At 50.9% G+C, this 21,900-nt stretch overlaps 2 protein-coding genes across 2 annotated transcripts; both read right to left on the bottom strand.

Annotated features, from left to right (window-relative positions):
* Positions 1-397: 397 nt before the first annotated feature.
* Positions 398-1,995, bottom strand: LOC135187346 (interferon lambda-3-like). The gene is made up of 5 exons (XM_064165972.1): positions 1,834-1,995; positions 1,495-1,578; positions 1,177-1,320; positions 988-1,068; positions 398-898 (listed from the first exon to the last, which is right to left on the bottom strand). The coding sequence occupies exons 1-5, from the start codon at positions 1,993-1,995 to the stop codon at positions 803-805; spliced, it is 567 nt and encodes a 188-aa protein (XP_064022042.1). The 3' UTR covers positions 398-802.
* A 7,660-nt stretch (positions 1,996-9,655) lies between these two features.
* Positions 9,656-16,071, bottom strand: LOC135183879 (putative methyltransferase DDB_G0268948). Its single transcript, XM_064159171.1, has 7 exons — positions 15,775-16,071; positions 14,837-14,965; positions 14,395-14,555; positions 13,920-14,133; positions 11,932-12,032; positions 10,208-10,345; positions 9,656-10,056 (listed from the first exon to the last, which is right to left on the bottom strand). The coding sequence occupies exons 2-7, from the start codon at positions 14,945-14,947 to the stop codon at positions 9,966-9,968; spliced, it is 816 nt and encodes a 271-aa protein (XP_064015241.1). The 5' UTR covers positions 14,948-14,965; positions 15,775-16,071; the 3' UTR covers positions 9,656-9,965.
* Positions 16,072-21,900: the final 5,829 nt, after the last annotated feature.

Here is a 21,900-nt window from a genome sequence, read left to right as displayed (position 1 = left end):
TTTGGCTGGAACACAAAAGGATTAATCTCTTACTAGATTTACACACACAGACACACCCCTTTTCACACAATAGCACGATGTTAGGCTGCGGGCTCCTCCAGGCTTCATTCCCTGGTTTGCACAACCTAGGACAAGTGACCAGCAGACTCCTGTTGCTGAGCAGGCAGACACAACTCTAGCCCTGACAGCATCCCTCTGTCCTTGGGAGGTAGATCATGGTGCACCCCTAAACAGCTGGAGATGAACATGAGTGCCAATGCTCTGCATTTTCAGATACTCAAAATTCCCCTTCATGTCTGTCCTCTCCTCCACAATAACTCACTTTTCCAAAGGGATGATGTTATAGCAAAGAGTAGTAAAGACATATGATGGCAGCTGGTCAGTTTATAGCATCCAGTTTATTTTTTCATATTACTTAGCATGTAAAAAAATAATGTATACAGGCAAATATATATATAATGTACGTTGTAATAAATAGCAGGTTAGAAAAAATAGATTTCATTAAAAACAGTGTCTTAAAAAACAGCAAAACTGAGATGTTCAATAAATAAACTCATAATTGCACAGCACCTTGAGGGTGGGCATTTTTTGACACACACACACCTCCCTCCTAAGCCATACACTGTAAAGCCAAGACTGTGAAGAAGAAACTGCTCCCTTAGCTACAAAAAAAATATAGTTAAAAAAAGGCTTAAATAGGAAATACAGTCCAGTGGTGCAACAGCAGGCATTCTTCCTGGTCCTCGGGGCGCCCTTTGGGTTGGAGAGTCTCATGAAGTGCTGGCCTTGCGGTGGGCAGGGGCTAAGTGCACTGGTCCCGCCGAGCCGCACACTGCAGGTCGTTCAGCATTTGGAAGAGGTGGAGGATGGCAGTGGCCTCCAGGCAGCCTGTGGTCTCCTATGGTGGGGAGGAGGGACAGGTTAGCAGGTGGAATGGGGTGCAGCTGCTGACATCCTGAAACCCCTCGCCTCACTGGCCTGACTTACTGTTTTCCTGGCTGTCTCCAGCTTTTGCAGCTGGTGCCTGAGTTTCCTGGAGGGCTGATGTGAAGGAGCCTCTATGGCCATCTGCAAGGAAAGCGGCTGCCTAAGTACTGGTGATGCTCTGCGGCGCTGCTGCCTGCACCAGGGCTGCTGAGCAGGCATGGCACTAGAGGGTTTTGCAGGGGTACTCACACAGACTCGCAGGTCCTCTCGTGCCTGAGTGAGGAAGGCCAAGGGGCGCTGGCGTGTCTCAGCGAATCTGTTGGAGGCAGGGAGCTCCAGCATGGTGATGGCAAAGTCCAGTTCAGCTTCTACCAGCATCAGTCGGTCAGGTACCTGCAGGCAGGAGCAGCCTGGTTAGGGACCCACAGTGCTAGGACTGGCTGTGGGCCGGAGGATGGGACTTTGAAGCTCTGCCCAGGGGTGCATATGGAGGCAGGACTAGCTGATGGGAGGTCCCAGATAGAGAGGGGAATGTGCCCCTATTTTACAGCATCAACTGGCTCTTACCGACAGCTCTGCCGTCACTAGACTCTTCCTCCGATGGAAGAGCAGGGTGTGGCATTTGCGGTCTGAAAGCAGCATGATGTCATCCTCCTGCAGGCATAAACCAAAACAGAATGAAATGCTGTCATCTTGGCTCTTGGGGGTTCTACAACTTCAGTCAGTCTTGACGGGCTTGACACCAGAACAAAATTCGGCCCAGGATCCTTGTCCCTTGGAAAAAATCCTTCTCATCCTCAAACAGCTGCAGAAAACATCTGCTTTGCCACTCAAGGTCCTGAGTGTGGCATCCCATCTGCCTTGTCTCCCACCAGCCCACAGGCTCTCATTGTCAGTGGTACTCACGAACTGCTGTTGCATCTTCTGCACAGCCTCCAGCACATGGGGCACGAGGAACCGGTACTTGGACAGACTGCAGGTCTTCTTCAGGGCATCTGAGGGGAAGGCATCCCCAAGACCAATCCCGAGTAGCAGGAGAATTAGCGGGATGAAGTTGAGGCACACCATTGTGCTGATGAGAGCTCAACGGTGAGCAGGTTACGACGACGTGGCAAGAATCCAGAGGACGAACCAGAGCCAAATCTTCTAAATGCCTCACCTGGAGACGCTGACGGTGTCGACACAGGTGATTCAATCGGCTGCAGGACTGCTCTCGGGGCTCTGCTTCTTTTTCTCTCACCGTGACTGCCTTGCTGCTCCATCTCCCTGGCTTTTTATTCTGCCTGCCCGACGAGATCGCACTTTCACCTTAGCAGGAAAATCCACGGCCTGACGTTTCCGCGGCTCCTCCGGCGGCTCTGGAAAGAGGAAAGCGAAAGTGTCAGTGAGGGAGTCTGCTGCTGCCTGCCCGATTGCATCCACCACCTTGGAGGTGCAGGGGGATGCTCAGGCTGCCTTCGGCACACACCCCTGCAAAGGAGCTGAACGGAGGGGCGCTGCTGCCACACCGAGTGTCACAGAAGTGATGAGGAAGCCTGGGCATGACCCAGCCCAGCACAATGTGAAAGCCGTGGGAGTCTCCTAGGCATTTAGCCCCGTGAGGACAGCAGGCTCGGGGCAGCTAGGAGGGTTTTGGAGCATCCCAGATGGCAGCAGTAGTTTGTGCCTCAGTTTCCCTGCAGGAAGTGCAGCACAACAGCCATGGCAGGGAAGGGGTAAAAGCAGCATCCAGGAGTGGGTACTGCTCAATGTAGGCTATGGGGATGAGTTCTAGAGGTGTGTGACCCTGAGGGACCAAGATCACTACAAAAGCAGGAGAAACAGTGAAAGCAGAAGCACTTCTACCCAGCGTTTTTCAGGTGGGACAATAGGGTTCTGCAGCAAGGCTGCTGGAGACAGGCTGGGCTGACACCCTCACAAGCTGCTGGAGCTGTCTGAAGTTTCCTCCCTGTTTAGCCTGGAAGTGCAAATATTGGGTACTGACATCTCTGCTAGAACAGTAAAACAGCAAAACCCATCCTTCCTTTGAGGTAACTTCCTGAAACCTGAAGCCATCACTGCTCTGGTTGTAGCTTCGTGTGTACATCAAGCATTAATAGGAAATTAGAGCAATACCTGTACCTAAAAAGCAAACACACAGCAATGCAGCAACAGGCATAAATGCACTGTGTGGTGCCTCACTGTTCCAGAAGGACCTAGCTTTTAATCTTCATGTTTGGAAACAGACTTCAAGGAGTCTGGCTTCAAGGAGTCTGTGCAAACAAGAAAAGTTCCACAAGCCTTCCTGGATGCACCTAGAGACAGACAGACCAACACGGACACGCTGTGACAAGTCATGGATGTGGGCTGGGACCACTGGACATTGCCCACCCCAGACCCTATTCTAGCAAGGTCAGCTGGAGAAGGCTGTCCAGGATGTCATCCAGTTTTGAATATTGCCAAGGGTGGGGAGTCCACATCCTCCCTGTACAACCTGTGCCAGTGTTTGACCACTCTCCTAGGAAAAAAAATGTTTTCTTCTGTTAATCTGGATCATATCTTTAGGGTTGTGCTCATTGCCTCCCTCTGATCCATCGATAGGCACCTCTGAGAGCATCTAAGCCTTCTCCAACCTGAACTGTCAGCCTTTCTTCATATGATAGATGTTCCAATCCCTTCATCTTCATAGTCCTTTGTTGAACTCTCCAGTATGTCCATCTGGCTCTTGCACTGGAAAGCCCAGAACTCTACCCAGTGCTCCAAAGGTGGCCTCACCAGTGCTGAGCAGAGGATCATCTCCCTTGAACTGCTGGAAACACTCCTCCCAATGAAGGAAAGGAATCACAGAATAATAGAGTTGTTTCAGTTCAAAATTACCTCTAAGATCTCAAGTCCAACCGTCAACCTAAGACCACTATGGCCATTAAACCATGTCCCAAAGTGCCATGTCCACACATCTCAATCACTTCCAGAGATGGTGACTTCACCACCTCCCTAAGCAACCTATTCCAATTGTTGACCACTCTTTCAGTAAAGAATTTTTTCCCAATACACAATCTAAACCTCTCTTAGCACACTTTCAGGCCACAGGAGGTGAGGGAGCAGTGTGGCTTGAGCAGTGGTTATCTTGGCTTTGACCCAGTCAGATGGACACAGAGAGTGAAGAAGAGCCAGGGTCACAAAATACAGCACTAAAGCTCTACAGCACAGTGGGAGCAAAGTTTTCCTTCACAGAAAGTCATGGAGGATGTTGCTGGCCCAAGCTCCCACTCAGGCTGCTATGCCTGAGCCTCAGCCAGGACTTAGGTCCCTTTGTCTGCACCACTCTGATTGAACAGGACTACAGCATGGTCATTCTTTCCTCTCCCATTAAATACACATACAGAGTTAGAAACATAGTTTTTTTATTCAGTGAAACTCATTCATGATCAAGAACAACTACAAAAATAAAGTCCAAAGCAGCATAACTTCACCAATGATGCCCAAACTTGACCAGAAAAGACATCACCTTAACAAAATTGCCTGATGGGTGTAAAAATGGATGTGGTCCCCATGAAGGAGGGGAGCAAGTGGGGGTCCTGGCCATTCCTGGACCTCTTTGGGTGACAGTGGAGTGGCTGATGGTAAATCAAGGTCCCAGGTGGTGGAATCACCACAAGGGATTTTCTTCTCCAGGCCAAGGCAAAAGCAAGGTTGGTGTTCTTTGGCACCTGGGATGGGATCTCCAGCAGCCATCAGTGGGGTTGGAGCAAGGTTCCCAGCACCCAGACAGTGATGTCTGGCATCTGCTGTGCTGTGCTGGCCTCATCTGCAGACCCCAAGAAGTCTTTGACATGCCCACAGACCCACCTTGAACTGCTGCCCCATGCCATGGACCCCCACAGGCTGCAGCACTGAGGTCAGTCTTGGGTCACATGCCTGGTCCCAGAGCAGTGTCACGTTCTTGCGGTACCTCGCTTCCCTTTGGCTCCTTTTCCCCTGTCGCTGTGGCTTTCATCTCATGCGTATCATTTCTCGTTGGACAAGTAAAGTGAAACCTCAATTCTTCTTCAGGCGAAAAGATCTGGAGTCACCAAAGGAAAAGCAAAAGCCGAGTGGGGAAGTCGGGGCTGTGAGCACAGCTCATGTACAGCAGCTGTGATGAAGAGCTGTTGACTGTAGAAGGGCTTGCTCAGGTGCTGGGAATCGAGTACAGTCAACACTCCAGCCCCAGCAAGTCTCAGTTCTGGCTGCAAACAGCTGGTAAAGCTGTGCAGATGGCACAATGGAGCTCTCTCTTCAGATCCACATGGCCCAGCAGGCTCGATCCACTCAAACCCACTTTAGAGCAAGAAATTCCAGGTATGTGGGAGATCCCAGGTGCGACTAGGAAAGTGAAAACAGGCAGGGCCATGAGTTTGGTGCCAGTGCAGGTGAGGTAATTGCTCTGTGACTCATCGGCGCTTCATGGCACGAGCAGGGAAATGCCATGGCCACATGTCATGCCACGGGTGCAGGTAAGGATGAACCCAGATCACTCCTCCCAATCCCATCAGGAGCTGGTGGGCTCACCTGTGAGCAAGTGCTTCCAACTCAAGTCACTAGTCTTGGAAAAGAAGATACAAAGAACAAAAATGTCAGCTTTAAGACCCCAGAGTAATATAGAGGAGCCCTGCCCACAGCTTGACAGCGCTGGGGCACAGGACACTGCAGAGAAGAAGCAGTCTAGAAGGTTTCTGCAATGTGTGGAAGACAACTTCCTATCCCAGCTGTTACGTGAGCCTACCAGGGGGGCAGCCCTGCTTGACTTGCTGCTCACAAATAGAGAGGGGCTGTTAGGGGATGTGGTGATTGGAGGCTGCCTGGGGTCCAGTGACCATGAAATTATAGAGTTTTCAATACATGGAGAAACCAGGAGGGGCATCAACAGAACCTCCACACTGGACTTCCGAAGGGCAGACTTCAGCCTATTTAAGGAACTAATTCAGAAAGTTCCTTGGGAAATAGCCCTTAGAAACAAAGGGGTCCAGGAAGGTTGGACTTGCTTCAAGAAAGAACTCCTGAAGGCACAGGAGCAGCTGTGCCACTGAGCCGGAAGATGAGCCGACGAGGAAGGCAGCCAGGCTGGATGGGCAGGGAGCTGCTGAAGGAATTAAAGATTAAAAAGAGAGTGTATCACCTTTGGAGGAGAGGGGAGGTGTCCCAGGAGAAGTTCAAGGAAGTTGTTAGGTCTTGTAGAGGAAAAATTAGCGAGGCAAAAGCCCACTTGGAGCTCAGGCTGGCCACGGCTGTCAAGGAACCAGCAATAGAACAAGGGGACACAGTCTCAAGTTGTGCCAGGGTAGGTATAGGCTGGATGTTAGGAAGAAGTTCTTCACAGAGAGAGTGATTTCCCATTGGAATGGGCTGCCCAAGGAGGTGGTGGAGGCACCATCCCTGGGGGTCTTCAAGAAAAGCCTGGATGAGGCACTTAGTGCCATGGTCTAGTTGATTGGTTAGGGCTGGGTGCTAGGTTGGACTGGATGATCTTGGAGGTCTCTTCCAACCTGGTTGATTCTATGATTCTATGACATCAGGCAGCCTCTGCTCCGCAGCCATCACCAGGCCTGTCCCCACCAGCCCAGGGTGTCAGTGCCAAAGTGCTGCCAGTCTCACTATGCACCCCAGATCTCTTCATCGCCTCTCGGCTTGCTGCGGCAGCGTCCACGGTGCCAGGCTGGTTTGTGCCGCTGGCATCATGCCCGAGTGCATCGGTGATGCAACCTCTGGTGGCATATCACAGCCAGGTACTCACCCACTGCACCTTCCTGGGGATTGCCCTGAGCGTCCTGCTGATGCTGGAAGGGACTGCTAATTACGAAGTTAATGAGCGAGCGGATTTAAACTGCTCTAATTTTAACAGCCGTAGCGTTTGTGCCGGCGCGGGAGGGGCATCTCCCTGCCCGGGCGCGGATGTGGGGACGCAGCTCACCAGGACAAGTCCTGCTAGCCGAGCCGGGGCTTCCCCGGATAGGGAAGCCGCATGGGCTTCCCAGGAGCCGCATCACCGGGTGCGCTCCCGGGCGGGGAGAGACCTCTAGTGCTCCTTCAGGAGATGACAAGCCGCCAGCCACATGCTCACCCAGCAAGGAGGTTTTGCCCACTGCTTGCCCAAATACCTCTACCTGCTAAAATTCGTCCCCGACTTGATGCAGCATCACTGCTGAGTGAGGGCTTCTCAAAACATGACCACCGACACAAGAACCAGCCTCGCACTAGCAATGGGCATTCCTCCCTGGAGCTGTTTTTATGGGACCCCACCACTTTCCTGGGAGGCACCGACCCAGGCTGAAGCTGTTGCTCCCTGTTGCATTACAGGGAAGATCCCACTCTCTGCCTGTCTCAGAGTCCAGAGCTTTTCCGGGAACTATTTAGCAAAACTGATGCTTGCCTCTTTTTTTTCTTCCAGTGCCCCCTTAAGGACTGGCTGTCAGAGGTTCAGAAAATTAAAACAATCACAGGGTTTAATTGTTGCAAGCCACAGGCACAACAAACTTGAGATTGCCAGTGAAGGCACTGATGATCTCAGGTTGATAAAAGCTGGGTAACATCTGACAAAGCCTGAGATGCAAACCTTGCAGCAGCTTCAATAATAGAAATGCAGCACAAGTTCAGCCATGTGCTGAAGGCACAATTCCGACCAAGACAGGGTGGAGAGCAAGGAGTAAATTTGTTCTGCAGTTGGGTGTTCATGTTGTTGCAGCCTTGCTTCATCAATTCACGTAGAACATTGTCAACTTACCTTCCCGTGTTCCAGCGAGTTCTTTGTGAGAGTGTTCCCCCATCCCCACATGGGTACCCCCATCTGAGTACAGCTTTAATACTTTATTATAGCTTAAACACTAGAACCATAATGAGAAATCTATACTGGAAACCACAGTACCTGTGGCTCACATGCTACAGCCATAATGGGAGGAACTACAATGCTGAACAAGGTATGACAAACAATTCTGAGTAGCTCTGTTGATCAAAGTGCAGGCTATACTTACCCTATCCCACTGGCCAGCAAAGCTCCTGAGATGCACAGATAGCAGAGTTGGTCAGCTGCTGCCTCTAAAGGTAGACACCCCCACCATGGACCAGCACCTGTTACACTGGTGAGACTGGTGCCACTCACAGCTCACCCAGCTCTGCTCTGTTTATGCGTTCAGAATTCTGTGATGTGTGGCCAGTATGCCCCAGAAGGCTGACCCGAGGAGAACCAAGCTCCTCCCTTACTTCACAGTTTGTTACATAATGACTTTCCCTACTGCACATGCACATTGTTGGCTTCGGTGGTCACACGACCCCTTAGCAAGGAGAGCCTTCATCATCTTCGGCTCCCTCTGCAGCTGGTTGTCCTCTGTGGAGCCTTTCAAGGTCACTGCTGGCTCCACATACTATTTAGCCAACACCACATTCCAGCCTCCGATTGCAGGGATGGTACTTGTAGGCTCTGTTTTCCTTAGATTTATCACTTGAGAGCTTGCAGACCCTGTTCTTATCTCTGGTAACCTGGCAATTATTGGCCTGTTGCCCCTAAGTCCGATCGGCCACATACCAATTTCCCTCTTACACACAGTAAGCTAGGCAGCTGTCCCACACCACCCTGTTTACAAAGGCCTGCAGTGAGAGGATGAGGGGCAATGGCTTTGAACTAGAGAAGAGCAGATTTAGACTAGACGCGAGAAACAAGTTCTTTACCAGGAGGGTAGTGGAACACAGGAACAGGTTGCCCAGGGTGGTAGTTGAGGCTCCATCCCTGGAGATATTCAAAGTGAGGCTTGACAGGGCTGTGGGCCACCTGATCTAGTTGAGGATGGGGACATCCTCAACTAGATGACATTTGGAGGTCCCTTCCAACCCAGGCCATTCTGAGATTCTATGATCTCAGCCTGGGCAAGTTCAAATAGCACTCAATAACTCCAGTGGAAATAGATGCCTAGGGTTAAGGAGGCTCAGTCTCTGCACACACGGCAGGACCATACCCTAGAGACCCAGGACATAGCTGAAGCACCTCCAGCTCCTATAAGCTCCCTGCAGGGGCTCTCGAGGGCCAAGAGCAGAGGTATCACTTTTGCTTTCCTTAATAATGCACTGAAGTAAGACAGAGTGAGACTGCAGCTCCTCCCATGGTACCGAGTTGTCTTCTTGCCCAGGGCAGGAATTACAGGAAAGAAGGCCCCCACAGAGGCTGTGCCTGGACTTGAAAGTATCCAGAAAGCAAACAAGAGGGGGCCTGTACCCAGCCTTGAACCCCACTGCCTTCATCCACCATTCCCAGAAGGTGCAGCCTCTAATCTCCTGCTGGCAGTTCCAGGGAGTGATAGAAAGCTGGGAGTCAGAAGAGCACAAACATGGTCTCTGCAGCAGCAAGTGCAGGAAGGATCCCAAGCTGTGCTGAAGGCAAATCACCCTGTGAGGGCCAGAGCTGCACTTCTAGCATAGCACTGGGCAATCCTGAGGCACAGAAACTGTGCATTCACCCGAACCAGCCAGCAAAGCACCAGAGATGGGGGCACACAGTAGGCAAGAAGAGCCTTTTTCCAGCTCAGGATTCCAAAACAGCTCCTACCTTAGCCTGGGCAGGAAAAGGAGCAAGTGGCCCTTTTTATCCAAAACTACCTTGCTACATGAACCAGAAGGCCACTTAAGGCCTAGGTAAGCCATGAACATGAAATACAGTCACTCCCAAAGCAGCAGGTGCTCTACAGACTCTCTTAAAAATAAGGAGAGAGGAATCACAAGCAACTTCTTTTTACATATTTTTTAATTATTAATTGATTAAGAAATGCAACAAGTTTTGTAGCTGTTACTGTGATTCTTCTCACCATGTCCAATCACCAATCTGAAATATGACCCTTCCACAGAGCTAAGGGCACATGACTGGACAGAACAGAGCACCAAGGCAAACAGGAACCAAGAACAGGCATAAACTTCTGTCTGCTTTCCAGCTCCTAATCATCAAAATCAGCATTAATCTTCCCAAGGAATAACAGTGGTTTTAAGTGAGACAACCCACTTTCTCCTTCCATCCAGCACCAGACCAGAAGGATTTCTTCTCATTTCCCCTTGCATCCCAGCACACAGACGTGCCTCACACGGAACTCCACTGGGGTTTCAGGAGAAGAAACTCCCATTGTTTCCAGCATCCTGAAACAAGAAACAGAGGAAGAGTTTTGCTCTGATCAGTCAGCCATAGATGAGTTTCTTTCACTCAAAGGGTTTCCATGATCTCACACTTCATGTCTGATACAAGACAGGTCCTCTACACCCTGCTAGTTTTCCTGAGCAGTTTTCTCACCTCTTTTCAGTCTCTTGGAGGAGGGATTTTGCAGCTTTAGGGTCATTCTTCAGAAAAACTTGATATGGAGAGGCAGACTCCATGTAACCAATCACACCAGCAACTGTCATGGGAATGTTGTCAAAGATATCAGTGATTCTAGAAGGGAGGCAGGAAAGAAAGGAGCAAGTTAAATTTCCAAGGCAATGGAACAAGCATAACAGTTTGAGGGAGTGACCAGCACAATACCTGACACCATAAAAGGACCTCGAAAGACCAACAGAAGGAAGCAACATCTGACTGTGGCATTTTGTAGGTAGGAGAAGAATAGATGGTCCCAGGGATAACCTAGCAGTGTGCCACTTAAACAGGCTTTCTGACACAGGCCTATCTGCTGAGTCCATTCCCCTCTGCAGCTGAGACACTAACAACTCTACAACACCACCACCACATCCTTATTGACTGCAGTGTCAGTGCCTTGGTCTGTGTCTTGCTGGGGAGCCAGGCACAGAGTCACAGAATTGGTCAGGTTGGAAGAGACCTCTAGGGTCATGGAATCCAACTTACCACCTAATCCTTCTAATTAATTAAACCACAGCACTAAGTGCCTCATCCAGCCTCCTTTTAAACACCTCCAGGAATGGTGACTCCACCACCTCCCCAAGCAGCTCCAATGGGCAATCCCTCTTTCCATTAAGAATTTTTTCCTAAGGTCCAGCCTAAACCTGCCCTGGCACAGTGTGAGACTGTGTCCTCTTGTTCTGTCACTGGGTGCCTGGAAGAAAAGACCAACCCCCTTTCAGATCGTTGTAGACAGCAACACGGTCTGCCCTTAGCCTTCTCTTCTCCAGGCTGAACAACCCCAGCTCTCTCAGCCTCTCCTCACAGGGCTGTGCTCCAGCCCCCTCACCAGCCTCGGTGCCCTTTGCTGGACACATTCAAGTACCTCAACATCTTTCTTAAATTGAGGGGCCCAAAACTGGACACAGTGCTCAAGGTGTGGCCTGACCAGTGCTGAGTACAGGGGCAGAATGACCTCCCTGGTTCTGTGGGCCACACTATTCTTGATACAGGCCAGGATGCCATTTGCCTTCTTGGCCACATGGGCACACTGCTGGCTCATATTTGGTCACCTGTTGACCAGTACCCCCAGATCCCTCTCTGCTTGCCTGCTCTCCAGCCACTCTGTCCCCAGCCTGTAGCACTGCATGGAGTTGTTGTAGCCAAAGCGCAGAAGCCAGCACTTGGACATGTTAAAACCCCCATGTTGGACTGTGCCCACCTATCCAGCCTCTCCAGGTCCCTCTGCAGAGCTCTCCTGCCCTCTAACAGATTGACACTTGATCCCATCTTGGTGTCCTCTGCAAACTTACTGATGCTAGACTCAATCTTCGCTTGGTATCAAAATCAACACCGATTATTAACTTTGCACAATTCATAACAGTCCTGTCATCCACTAAGTGGTCTGCTCAGAAGCTTCAACAGATCATAAACCATCAGTTAAAACACTCCAATTCTGCCTTAAGCAGGAAGGGTCCATGTAGCCCTAAGAACACACTTGCTGGCCCAGCATGGAACAGCATCAGGACATGGCTCTGCCACAACGCAAAGGAATCTGCTGAAACCAAGCAGCTGCCCAGCTCTGCCAAACCCAGCTCCCCCTATATGTCCTCACTGGGCCAGTGATAGAGAAACTCCAGCATCTCTATCCTCTCCCAGTGCTGCATCAAAGGGTTTCTGCTCACCTCTTCTTGTCTGGAAATGGCAAGGCCTCAAAGATCGTTTTGTAGTCTTCCGCAACGTATTTTAGCCTACTGTGTGCATATTTTAAGATCATGTCCCAGGCCTGTAAAAGAGAGCAGATTAAGAAAACCAGTACAAAACCAGCTGAAGCTCTCACTTTCAACTCAGGTTTCCTTGACCCTTGATCTGATGCATTCAAACATATACTTCTTGAAGTATTTCTTGCTTTAAACACCAAAATCTTCTTAGTGTCAGGAGTTTAAGGTTCTTATTATAAAGAGAAGGGCTATGTCCTCCCCTCCCTATCTTGCTCTTACTCATAGTGGAAAGTCTCCTTTTATCGAGCTGTTAAAGCACTTAATAAAATCACAGAATGGTTTAGGTTGGAAAGGACCTCAGAGATCGTCTAGTCCAATGCCCCTGCCAACTAGACTTGGTTGCTCAAGGCCTCATTCTGGTCTTAAAACACCTCCAGGGAGAGGGTTTCCACAACCAGAGTCTAATCACCCTTATTCTGAAGAGCTTCTTCCCAACATCTACTCTAAATCTACTTTCCCTAATCTAAAACCACTCCCCCTAGTCCTGTTGCTAGACACCTTTATGAAAAGTCCCTCTCTCTCTTTTCTATAGGCTCCCTTCAGGTGCCACTTGAGGCTTTTCTTCAGGTGGTAAAAACCCAGTTCCCATAGCCTATCCTCACAGCAGAGATGCTCCAGCCTTTATCTTTGTGGCTTCCTCTGGACTCCCTCCAACACTAAAAACCCTCTTTCCAAAGAGCTTCTACCTCTGATTCATTTCACTGTAATCACAGAATGCTTTAGGTTGGAAGGGACCTCAAAGATCATCCAGTTCCACCCCCCTGCCATAGGCAGGGACACCTCCCACTAGAACAGGTTGCTCAAGACCTCATCCAACCTGGCTTTGGACACCTCCAGGGCGGGAGCAGCCACAACCTCCCTGGGCAACCTGTTCCAGTGTCTCACCACCCTCACTGGAAAGAACTTCCTGCTAACATCTACTTTAAATCTCCCCTCTGCCAGTTTAAACCCATTACCCTTTGTCCTGTCATTACAAGACCTTGTAAATACTCCCTCCCCAGCCTTCCTGTAAGCCCCCTTTAGACACTGGAAGGCCACTACAAGGTTTCTTCAAAGTCTTCTCTTCTCCAGGCTGAAGAGCCTCAACTTGCATAGCCTGTCCTTATAGCAGAGGTGGTCCAGCACTCTGATCATTTTCATGGCCCTCCTCTGGACTCACTCCAACATTTTCACATCCTTCTCGTGTTGGGGGCTCCAGAACTGTACACAGTACTCCAAGTGGAGTCTCAGAAGAGCAGAGTAAAGGGGGAGAATTACCTCCCTTGCCCTGCTGGCCACGCTTCTCTTGATGCAGCCTAGGACACAGTTGCTGTCTGGGCTGCACATGCACACTGCCAGCTCATGTTGAGCTTTTCATCAACCCAGGCTCCCAGGTTCTTTTCCTCAGGGCTGCTCTCAGCCATTTGCCACCCAGCCTGTATTTGTGCTTGAGATTCCACTGACACAGGTGCAGGACCTTACACTTGGCCTTGTTGAATTTCATGAGGTTGGCCTGGGCCCACCTCTCCAACCTGTCCAGGTCTCTCTGGATGCATCCCTTCCCTCTAGCAAGTCAACTGTGCTGCACAACTTGGTGTCATCTGCAAACTTGCTGAGGGTGCAGGAGCAGGAGAAGTCTGTTTGATGATACTAAGTCCTCAAATGTGCTCTGCAGCCCTTCTCAACATACCAGAGCCTGTCCTACTAATCCTAATATCCCTTTTCACCTCATCCACTGATTCCCAGCATTGCATGGCAGCCACTAAACCCTATCTCAGCCATGACCTATCCTGAAACAAAAGTCCTCTAGTTGTGTCCTGTAAGTGCATTCTTTTTTTCCTGCATCTAACTATGTTTTTCCAGCCCAGACAAGCAAGGAAAACCTTGGGGTTTAGGTTTCATCATCACCTCACCTCCCTGAAGATCTTGGTGAGCTTTTCAGAGCAGTTCCCATAGCAAACACTCATGTCCACAGAATAGGTACTGAGGGACACACAACCACCTGGCTTAAGCACTCGGTTTGCTTCTTTCATGAACTTCTCAATATCAAACCAGTGTGCAGCTGTAAACGAAGTCAGGATGTCCACTGAAGCATTCTCAAATGGCAGCTCCTCTGCAGGGCACACCCTGGAAGGGAGGGGGGGAAAGCAGTGTGTAACATAGAAATTGGGAAGTAGGACATGAAATCAGTAGGCATTTCTTTGGAGTCAGTGATGACCACTTAAGATGCAAGACCACGGCTACTGTAAGTGTAGGATAAAGCCCATTTATACCAGGAGACCCATCAAAGGGGTTTTACTTTGGTGCCCACTGGCTTTGACAACAGTCATATTCCCAAAACACCACCTCCACATGAGGACCCAAAAGCTTGCTTGGCCTAACACTCACAGGTAGGAGATGTTTGGCATGGAAGGGGCATCCTTGGCTTCCTGAATCTGTGCTTCACTGATGTCCGTTCCCACCACCTTCTTGAAGTGCTCCGCAAGGATGCGGGTGCCTTGCCCAGTCCCACAGCCAACGTCAACCACCAGCTCTGCAGGACTTGTTCTCTGCAGGGAGGAGTGGAACATCTCAGTGGGCAGCCACCCAATTTCTTTTACAGCTTTTACCCCACTCCTTCCTTCACTGTCCAGAGTTTCCCCCCAGTGTCCACAGAGGCAGTGTCAGCATGACACAACCTGCCAAAAGGCTCTTCTGTGCCTGCACCTGATGTCCTACCAACTTCTACCCCATGGCACCAGACAAAGTAATGCTCCCAGCAGCACAAATGCTGCTGCCCACAAATACCACTACCTTCTTTGTTCCCACACCCTGGCCATACCCTACTCACCTTCTCCTGCACGTAGGTTAGGATGGCTTCCTGCAACTCTTTGCCTGGTGCAAAACGGTACTTCTGGTAGACGGCCGCATGCCCTTTCCCCTCAAACATCTGAGCCGACATGCTTATGTGACTTGGAACCTGGGAGAAGGATACAGCAAGCCAGGTTTGTCTGCAGGGCATCAAACTCCTTTGCGTGTGTCTACAGGCATTAAGTTATCTGGCTCGTGGGAGGAGCCCAGGGTGAACTTTGCCCATGAGGCTCCACCAAGGCAGCGTGAACTTGGTCTCCAAGCACCCCTCCCACGGCCATGACCTTATCGCAGAGCAAACCAGTAGCATCTGATACGGAAAAGCTTTCTAGGTTTTTACGCCCTTCTCGCCACTCCTTTGCCTTCCCCACCCACCTGGGTGGCACAAGTCACTGTTGCAGCTGCGACGTCTGCGACCCGTGCAGTGCATCAGGAAAACAGCAGAAGTGTTGCCTTTGGGGTCTTTAAAGGAAACCCGTGCCGCAGCGTGAGCAACACAACCACACCAACTCCATCCTGCTGTTCCAAACCATTCCGTATTTTTAATGTCCTGTCCTGACCCAGGAACGCTCCGAGTCCCGCAGGCCGAGCCGAGCTGAACCCCTCACCCCGAGTCACGTAGAACGACGAGCGTGGACCCACTGCGAGGTCCCTGCGGGCTCCCACAGCCCAGCAGCACCGCCCGCCCGCACAGCGGCTGCCGCGCTCCCCTCTCACCCGCACCCGGCTGCCAGCAGCTCCCGGGGCCCGCACAAGCCGAGGCCCGGCCGCTCCGCCGCCCCCGAAGGCTCCGGGCGCACACCGCCTATGCGGTGCCCAGGCAGGCGCTGGCTGAGGCTGCCGCCGTTTCGTGCGCTCAGAGCAGCTTCTCTCACCAGCGAGCTCCACTCCACCGCTGGCGAGGAGCCTTGCCCTCACCTCTTACGCATACAGTGCCCGCTCCGGGAGCCTCCGCACAGCACGAGCACCACCGCCCCTGGACCTGCAACCGCGGCCGGGCCCAGGGCAGAGGAAGGCAGCACCGCCCCTGGACCCGCAACCGCTGCCGGACCCAGGGCAGAGGAAGGCAGCACCGCCCCTGGACCCGCAACCGCGGCCGGGCCCAGGGCCGAGGAAGGCAGCACCGCCCCTGGACCTGCAACCGCGGCCGGGCCCAGGGCAGAGGAAGGCAGCACCGCCCCTGGACCCGCCCGCGGGAGGAGCGCTGCGCTGGGCTGCGCCGAGCGGGCGGCGGGGACCAATCGCCAAACGCTGGTCTCCGGGGAAAGGGTGAAGGTTTCTAGGCAGCTTCCAGCGTCCCTACCCTGTCGAGGTGCTGGGGAGAGCTGAGCCTGAGCCTTTGCACAGTTTCTGTGGTTGTTAACTACAGGAAGCTTTCAAAATGCCCAGGAAATAAGGGAGGGCTGTGCTCAGCAGCCCTGCACCTCTGGGAAAGGGGAGTGACGGCCAGCAGACGCTGCGAGGTATCAGCACAGGGTTTACCTGCTGAAGGCACCACATTTAAAGAAGTATGGCTGACTTAGAAGCATCCTTCAGTTGTCTATCAAAACGAGAAAATGAATAAACAGAGCCTGTATAATCCCAGGGCCAACTTTAAGAGCACACAGAATTGGCATTTCAGGACCGTGCAAAGCTCCTGCTCTGATTGAGGGCAGGATTTTACCCCTTGACACACTAGGAGTGATGCCAGCTACACCCAGCTGAAGCCAGCAGAGCTATATTTCCCTTGAAGTGCACTTACTTCAGTCTGGATTTTACACTGTACTTGTGAACCTCTGCACAGCCTTCAGGGCCCTCCTACTTTGAAAAGAAATCAGTGGAACTTCTCCAGGGGCTGGGCAAGGGAACCACTTTGAAGCTGTTTACTGAGTTGAAGTCTGTCCTGAAGTTGCTAGGTTTGTGCCCTGAGTATCTCATGTGGCTCGCCTGCTGCTGAGCTGTACCAGGTGCACACCTGCACCAAGATTAAAAACAGCACAAGCACCAAAGTCCCCCATAACTTCCTAACTCAGAGTGTCATGCAGCATCCAGCAGAGTCCAGCCTCCTGGGGGAAAACAAAAGGACCTTCTCACCTGGACAAAGCAGTGATGCAGTGTGCAGCTCTGTTTATAGAGATTCTGAACCCTGGGCAATTCCCAAGAGGAACTGGGACATGTAGGGTCCCAGTGCACATGCTGGCACCATCCTTACTGCTTGTAATGAGATCCAAAGCATTATCCTGGGAAGAAGAAATCCAGACCCAATATAAGTGTCAAGGTATGTGCTGTGTCCACCCTGCTGGGAGCCCTGGTGATGTCTACAGCTATATTTCACCTAACGTTGCTCTGACAACACGACCTGTGACAGATGCTGAGGGCTGTCCTGCACTTCACTGGCCTGGTGGCACTGCACTGAGCAAATGGATTGCCTGGGGCATGGGGCTAAAGGAAAAGGAGGTAAATCACCCCATTGTGGTGCTGCATTTCATTTACAGATTTAGTTGATTTAATTGTTCTACATTTCGGTTTAGGTTTGGTTGACTGGAAAGCTCTTTGCTGGACCACGCTGGAGGGAGCGTGCCCAGAGGGCAGGCAGAAAGGGTGAGGAGTTGCTACAGGGAGGGCTGGGTGGCCTGAGGCCAGCCTGCCTATCACCAAGATACTGACCTAGTATGGGGGCTGGCACCATCTTCCTACCTACCGAAGAACCTTGCAGTGTGGGAGACATGAGGCTCCAACCTTGAAAGTGTTGAAAACTGGGTTGGACCTGGCCTGGTCTAGTAGGAGGTGTCTCTGCCCTGGGTAGGGCAGACGGAAGTAAATGATCCTTAAGGTCCCTTCCAACCTGAAAGATTCTATGATTCTATGGTAGCTATTGTCAAGAGTCTAAAGAGTCCAGCAGGCTCGCTCTCTAGCAACAAAGAAATACAGAGCAAATCTCTCCACCAAGCATGTAAAGAGACCTCAGTGCCCAAGGTGGCATAGGCAAAATAGTCAGGTCACACTGCTCCTTGGAGCATCTCTTCTGTCTCTGTCACCTGGGTGAAGAAGCTGGTGATAGTTCTCTCACCTTGTGAAGGATAAGCCAGTAGTGTGCCCAAGTGGCCAAGAGAGCCAACGGCATCCTGGCCTGTATCAGGAACAGTGTGGCCAGTAGGACAGAGGAGGTTATTCTGCCCCTGTACTCAGCACTGGTCAGGCCACACCTTGAGTACTGTGTCCAGTTCTGGGCCCCTCAATTCAAGAGAGATGTTGAGGTCCTGGAGCATGTCCAGAGAAGGGCAACAAAGCTGGTGAGAGGCCTGGAACACAAACCCTAAGAGGAGAGGCTGAGGGAGCTGAGGTTGTTTAGCCTGGAGAAGAGGAGGCTCAGGGGGGACCTCATTGCTGTCTACAGCTACCTGAAGGGAGGTTGTAGCCAGGTGGAGGTTGGCCTCTTCTCCCAGACAACCAGCAACAGAACAAGGGGACACAGTCTCCAGTTGTGCCGGGGGAAGTATAGGCTGGATGTTAGGAAGAAGTTCTTGCCAGAGAGAGTGATTTGCTATTGGAATGGGCTGCCCAGGGAGGTGGTGGAGTCACCATCCCTGGAGGTGCTGAAGAAAAGATGAGGCACTTAGTGCCATGGTCTGGTTGACTGGCTAGGGCTGGGTGCTAGGTTGGCCTGGATGATCTTGGAGGTCTCTTCCAACCTGGTTGATTCTATGATTCTATAAATTACTTGAGTTTAAGGCCCCAGTAAGGCTCCAGTTCTCAAGAGACTTCCCTCTGTTTATTTGTCTCTAATGGAAGAGGAAAAAGATTTGTTATCTCAAGAAGAAATAAAGGAAATGGAAAACTCTTCATATTTCAGCAAGGCTCTTCTTAAACCTAGAGGGCTCAGACTTTGAATTGAGGAAGAACGTAGTTCTCCTGGCTTACAAGCAGTGGGGCATGAGATAAAATCTCCTTGCAGAGAAGAGAGTTAAGCAGAAATCAAGGATGTCTCAGCTAATTGCAGGGCTCTGTGTCCTCTAACTGTGCCTCAAGGTCTCAGCTGGGGTTGGAGCTGTCTTTGCCTCTGGCATCTGCAACCTAGAAAAAAATCAGCACTCATGTGAAAAAAGTGAGGGAGTTGAGAGAGGGACCCAGTGGATCAACCAGCCAGGGAGAGGGGAATCCCTGCAGCAGTGGTTATTTTGGGGAGCATGCATCCGTGCCCATAAGTGTCACGGCCAATTGCCAGATCCTTTTAATGGCAGCTGGCATGCTGCCTGGCTATTCTCATGCGTAAGCACACAAAAGGATGGAGAAAAATAAAGGCAGGCAGGGGCACGTTCAAGGGCAGAGGAAGAACTCCACAGAGGAGAGCAGCCTTGACGTTGAAATCCTGCCTCCGCCCCTAGCTCATCCTGCCATAAATCCTTGTGAATGACTCTTGCACAGCACATGGGGGAGCTGAAAGCTCTGGCTGAGAGCAAAGTTCCAACGCTGGGAGCTCCCAGAAACACTAAGAAACCTACTCCCATCATTTCACCTTTTAATTAAGGAAGCTGAGAAGACTGATTGTGAGGTAGATGAATGAAGTGAAATTTAGAAATCACCTGAAAATCTGTGGCAGAGTATGATGAGATCTTTCATTTCCCACACAGGGGCTGGAGGCTTCTCCATGCTTCCTGCTTCCCCTTATATCTTTATTTGCTGAGGAAAGCAACACCAACACCTTGTCCTTATCTCAAATTCATTTGTAACTGTAAAGCCACTGATCTGTCATTACTCGGTAGTCTTAAACAGACATGAATGCCCCAACTCACCTTGTTGGCACTGCAGTCCACCCCTGCAGCCCTCTGTGCCAACGGGGTTGCTAAGGTAGCTCATTTGAAGGTACCAGGTGGTGATTTTGATGTGTGCAGGTACAGTTGTGTCCCAAAAGGACCTTGACTGTCCCATCAGCTTTGTGGAGTTCTTGGTTTTTACTTTCAAAATTTGCCACCATCTGCAGCTCCTAATGCAGCAGCTCTGAGACACGGTGTTGTGAAGGGGACTAGTTGAAATCTGAGTTTGGGGTGAAATGCAATGAGGCCAATTCAAAACTTATTAAATAATGTATTCATATACACAAAATAATTCCCCCAAACTTATTTACAGCTATGCACACAAGTTCTTGGATGTGGTTAGCAGAACTATTCTACAGAATGTCTCTACACAATGGAATTTTGACAGGGTTTAGAAATGTCTTTGCTGGAGAGTCTGGCGGCTTCAGTCACCGCTTGTGAGGTTGATTAAATTCCTTTGGCAACTTGAATAAAGAATTCAGAATACTCACTAGTGCTAATGTCTGTGGCCCAAAACATTGGCAGGAAAATATTTGTCATAAATAACAGGCATGAACTTGCATTCATGCACAATAAGGCTTTAATAGAGTCGCAGGAATCAAGCAATGTACAGGCCTGGGTGTGCTGGGAGGCTCTGCTCTACCCTAATGCACACCTTTTGTTTCCAGTTTTCTCTTTTTATATCCTATTCTATTACATAGCCATTACCAGTTCTAAGAAAAGGTTGGGTTTTCCTTATCAGTTCTAAGAATGGGAGGTGTTTCTTCCACACATGTCTCTTTTTATCCGGTGGCCCCTCTGGTGGTCTTTCAGTGATGAAGTAAGGGGTCACAGTATCACACAGTATCACAGTATCATCAGAGTTGGAAGAGACCTCACAGATCATCAAGTCCAACCCTTCACCACAGAGCTCAAGGCTAGACCATGGCACCGAGTGCCACGTCCAATCCTGCCTTGAACAGCTCCAGGGACAGCGACTCCACCACCTCCCCGGGCAGCCCATTCCAGTGTCCAATGACTCTCTCAGTGAAGAACTTTCTCCTCACCTCAAGCCTAAATCTCCCCTGGCGCAGCCTGAGGCTGTGTCCTCTCGTCTGGCGCTGGCCACCTGAGAGAAGAGAGCAACCTCCTCCTGGCCACAACCACCCTTCAGGTAGTTGTAGACAGCAATAAGGTCACCCCTGAGCCTCCTCTTCTCCAGGCTAAACAATCCCAGCTCCCTCAGCCTCTCCTCGTAGGGCTGTGCTCAAGGCCTCTCACCAGCCTCGTCGTCCTTCTCTGGACACGCTCAAGCATCTCAGTGTCCCTCCTAAACTGGGGGGCCCAGAACTGGACACAATACTCAAGGTGTGGTCTAACCAGTGCAGAGTACAGGGGCAGAATGACCTCCCTGCTCCTGCTGACCACACCATTCCTGATGCAGGCCAGGATGCCACTGGCTCTCTTGGCCACCTGGGCACACTGCTGGGTCTTCCTCAAGTGTCCTTTGTAGGAACTCCAAACTAGTGGTGTCCTTTGTATTAACTCCTCCTCGGTTTGCACACGCACAAAGGCTGTCTCTTCCACCTGCCTCCCTCCTCCACCAATCTTTCTAGTTTCTAATTATTTATTGCTGTTATCTTAAGCCAAGTGTGTACTCTTGTGACGGTTGTGCAAGGAGGAGTGCAGCTCCACTCAAAATCCCTCTTCCTCCCTGGCTGTGGCCTCTTGCCACGAATTGATCAGATCAAATATATATTTCTCACATATTCAGTAGAAGTCCTGTGGCGAATTCCATGTGGGCTGCAAAGAGGATCAGCTGCTGGCTGAGGTGGCTGAGGTGGCTGAAGTGGTGGGCGAGTGGCAGGTGAGCGAGGAACGAAGGAGCAGGCAAGCAGCTTGTTCACCCCCTTTATAGGACAATGGCCAAGGCTAGTGGTCTCATTGGCCACACAATCAACCAGTCACCTCTGGCAATCACCCAAGTAGACCCAGAAATGGAAGAACTCACAGGCTGTTGTCTTCCAAAAATGGGGGCGCATTCGCCTTGCACGCAACAGGGGCATGGGCCTTATGGAGCCCCTCTCAGGCAACTAAACCAGACTGGGCTGTCTGGGTTTCTTTGTCCTGTTTTCCTGCCTCTGGCTGCAATGCAGGCAGGCAGGTAAATATGTCTGGACAAGACAGGACATGCTCAAGCCCATTTTGTGCCCTTTGGGACTCTCCACCACATATGGCTGGAGCTGGGCAGGAGAAGCAGCCCACCCATGTT

The sequence above is a fragment of the Pogoniulus pusillus genome, chromosome 2, assembly GCF_015220805.1.
Source record: "Pogoniulus pusillus isolate bPogPus1 chromosome 2, bPogPus1.pri, whole genome shotgun sequence".
NCBI lineage: Eukaryota > Metazoa > Chordata > Aves > Piciformes > Lybiidae > Pogoniulus > Pogoniulus pusillus.
The sequence above is the reverse complement of the archived record's forward strand: the minus strand, read 5'-3'. Positions and strand labels throughout refer to the sequence as shown.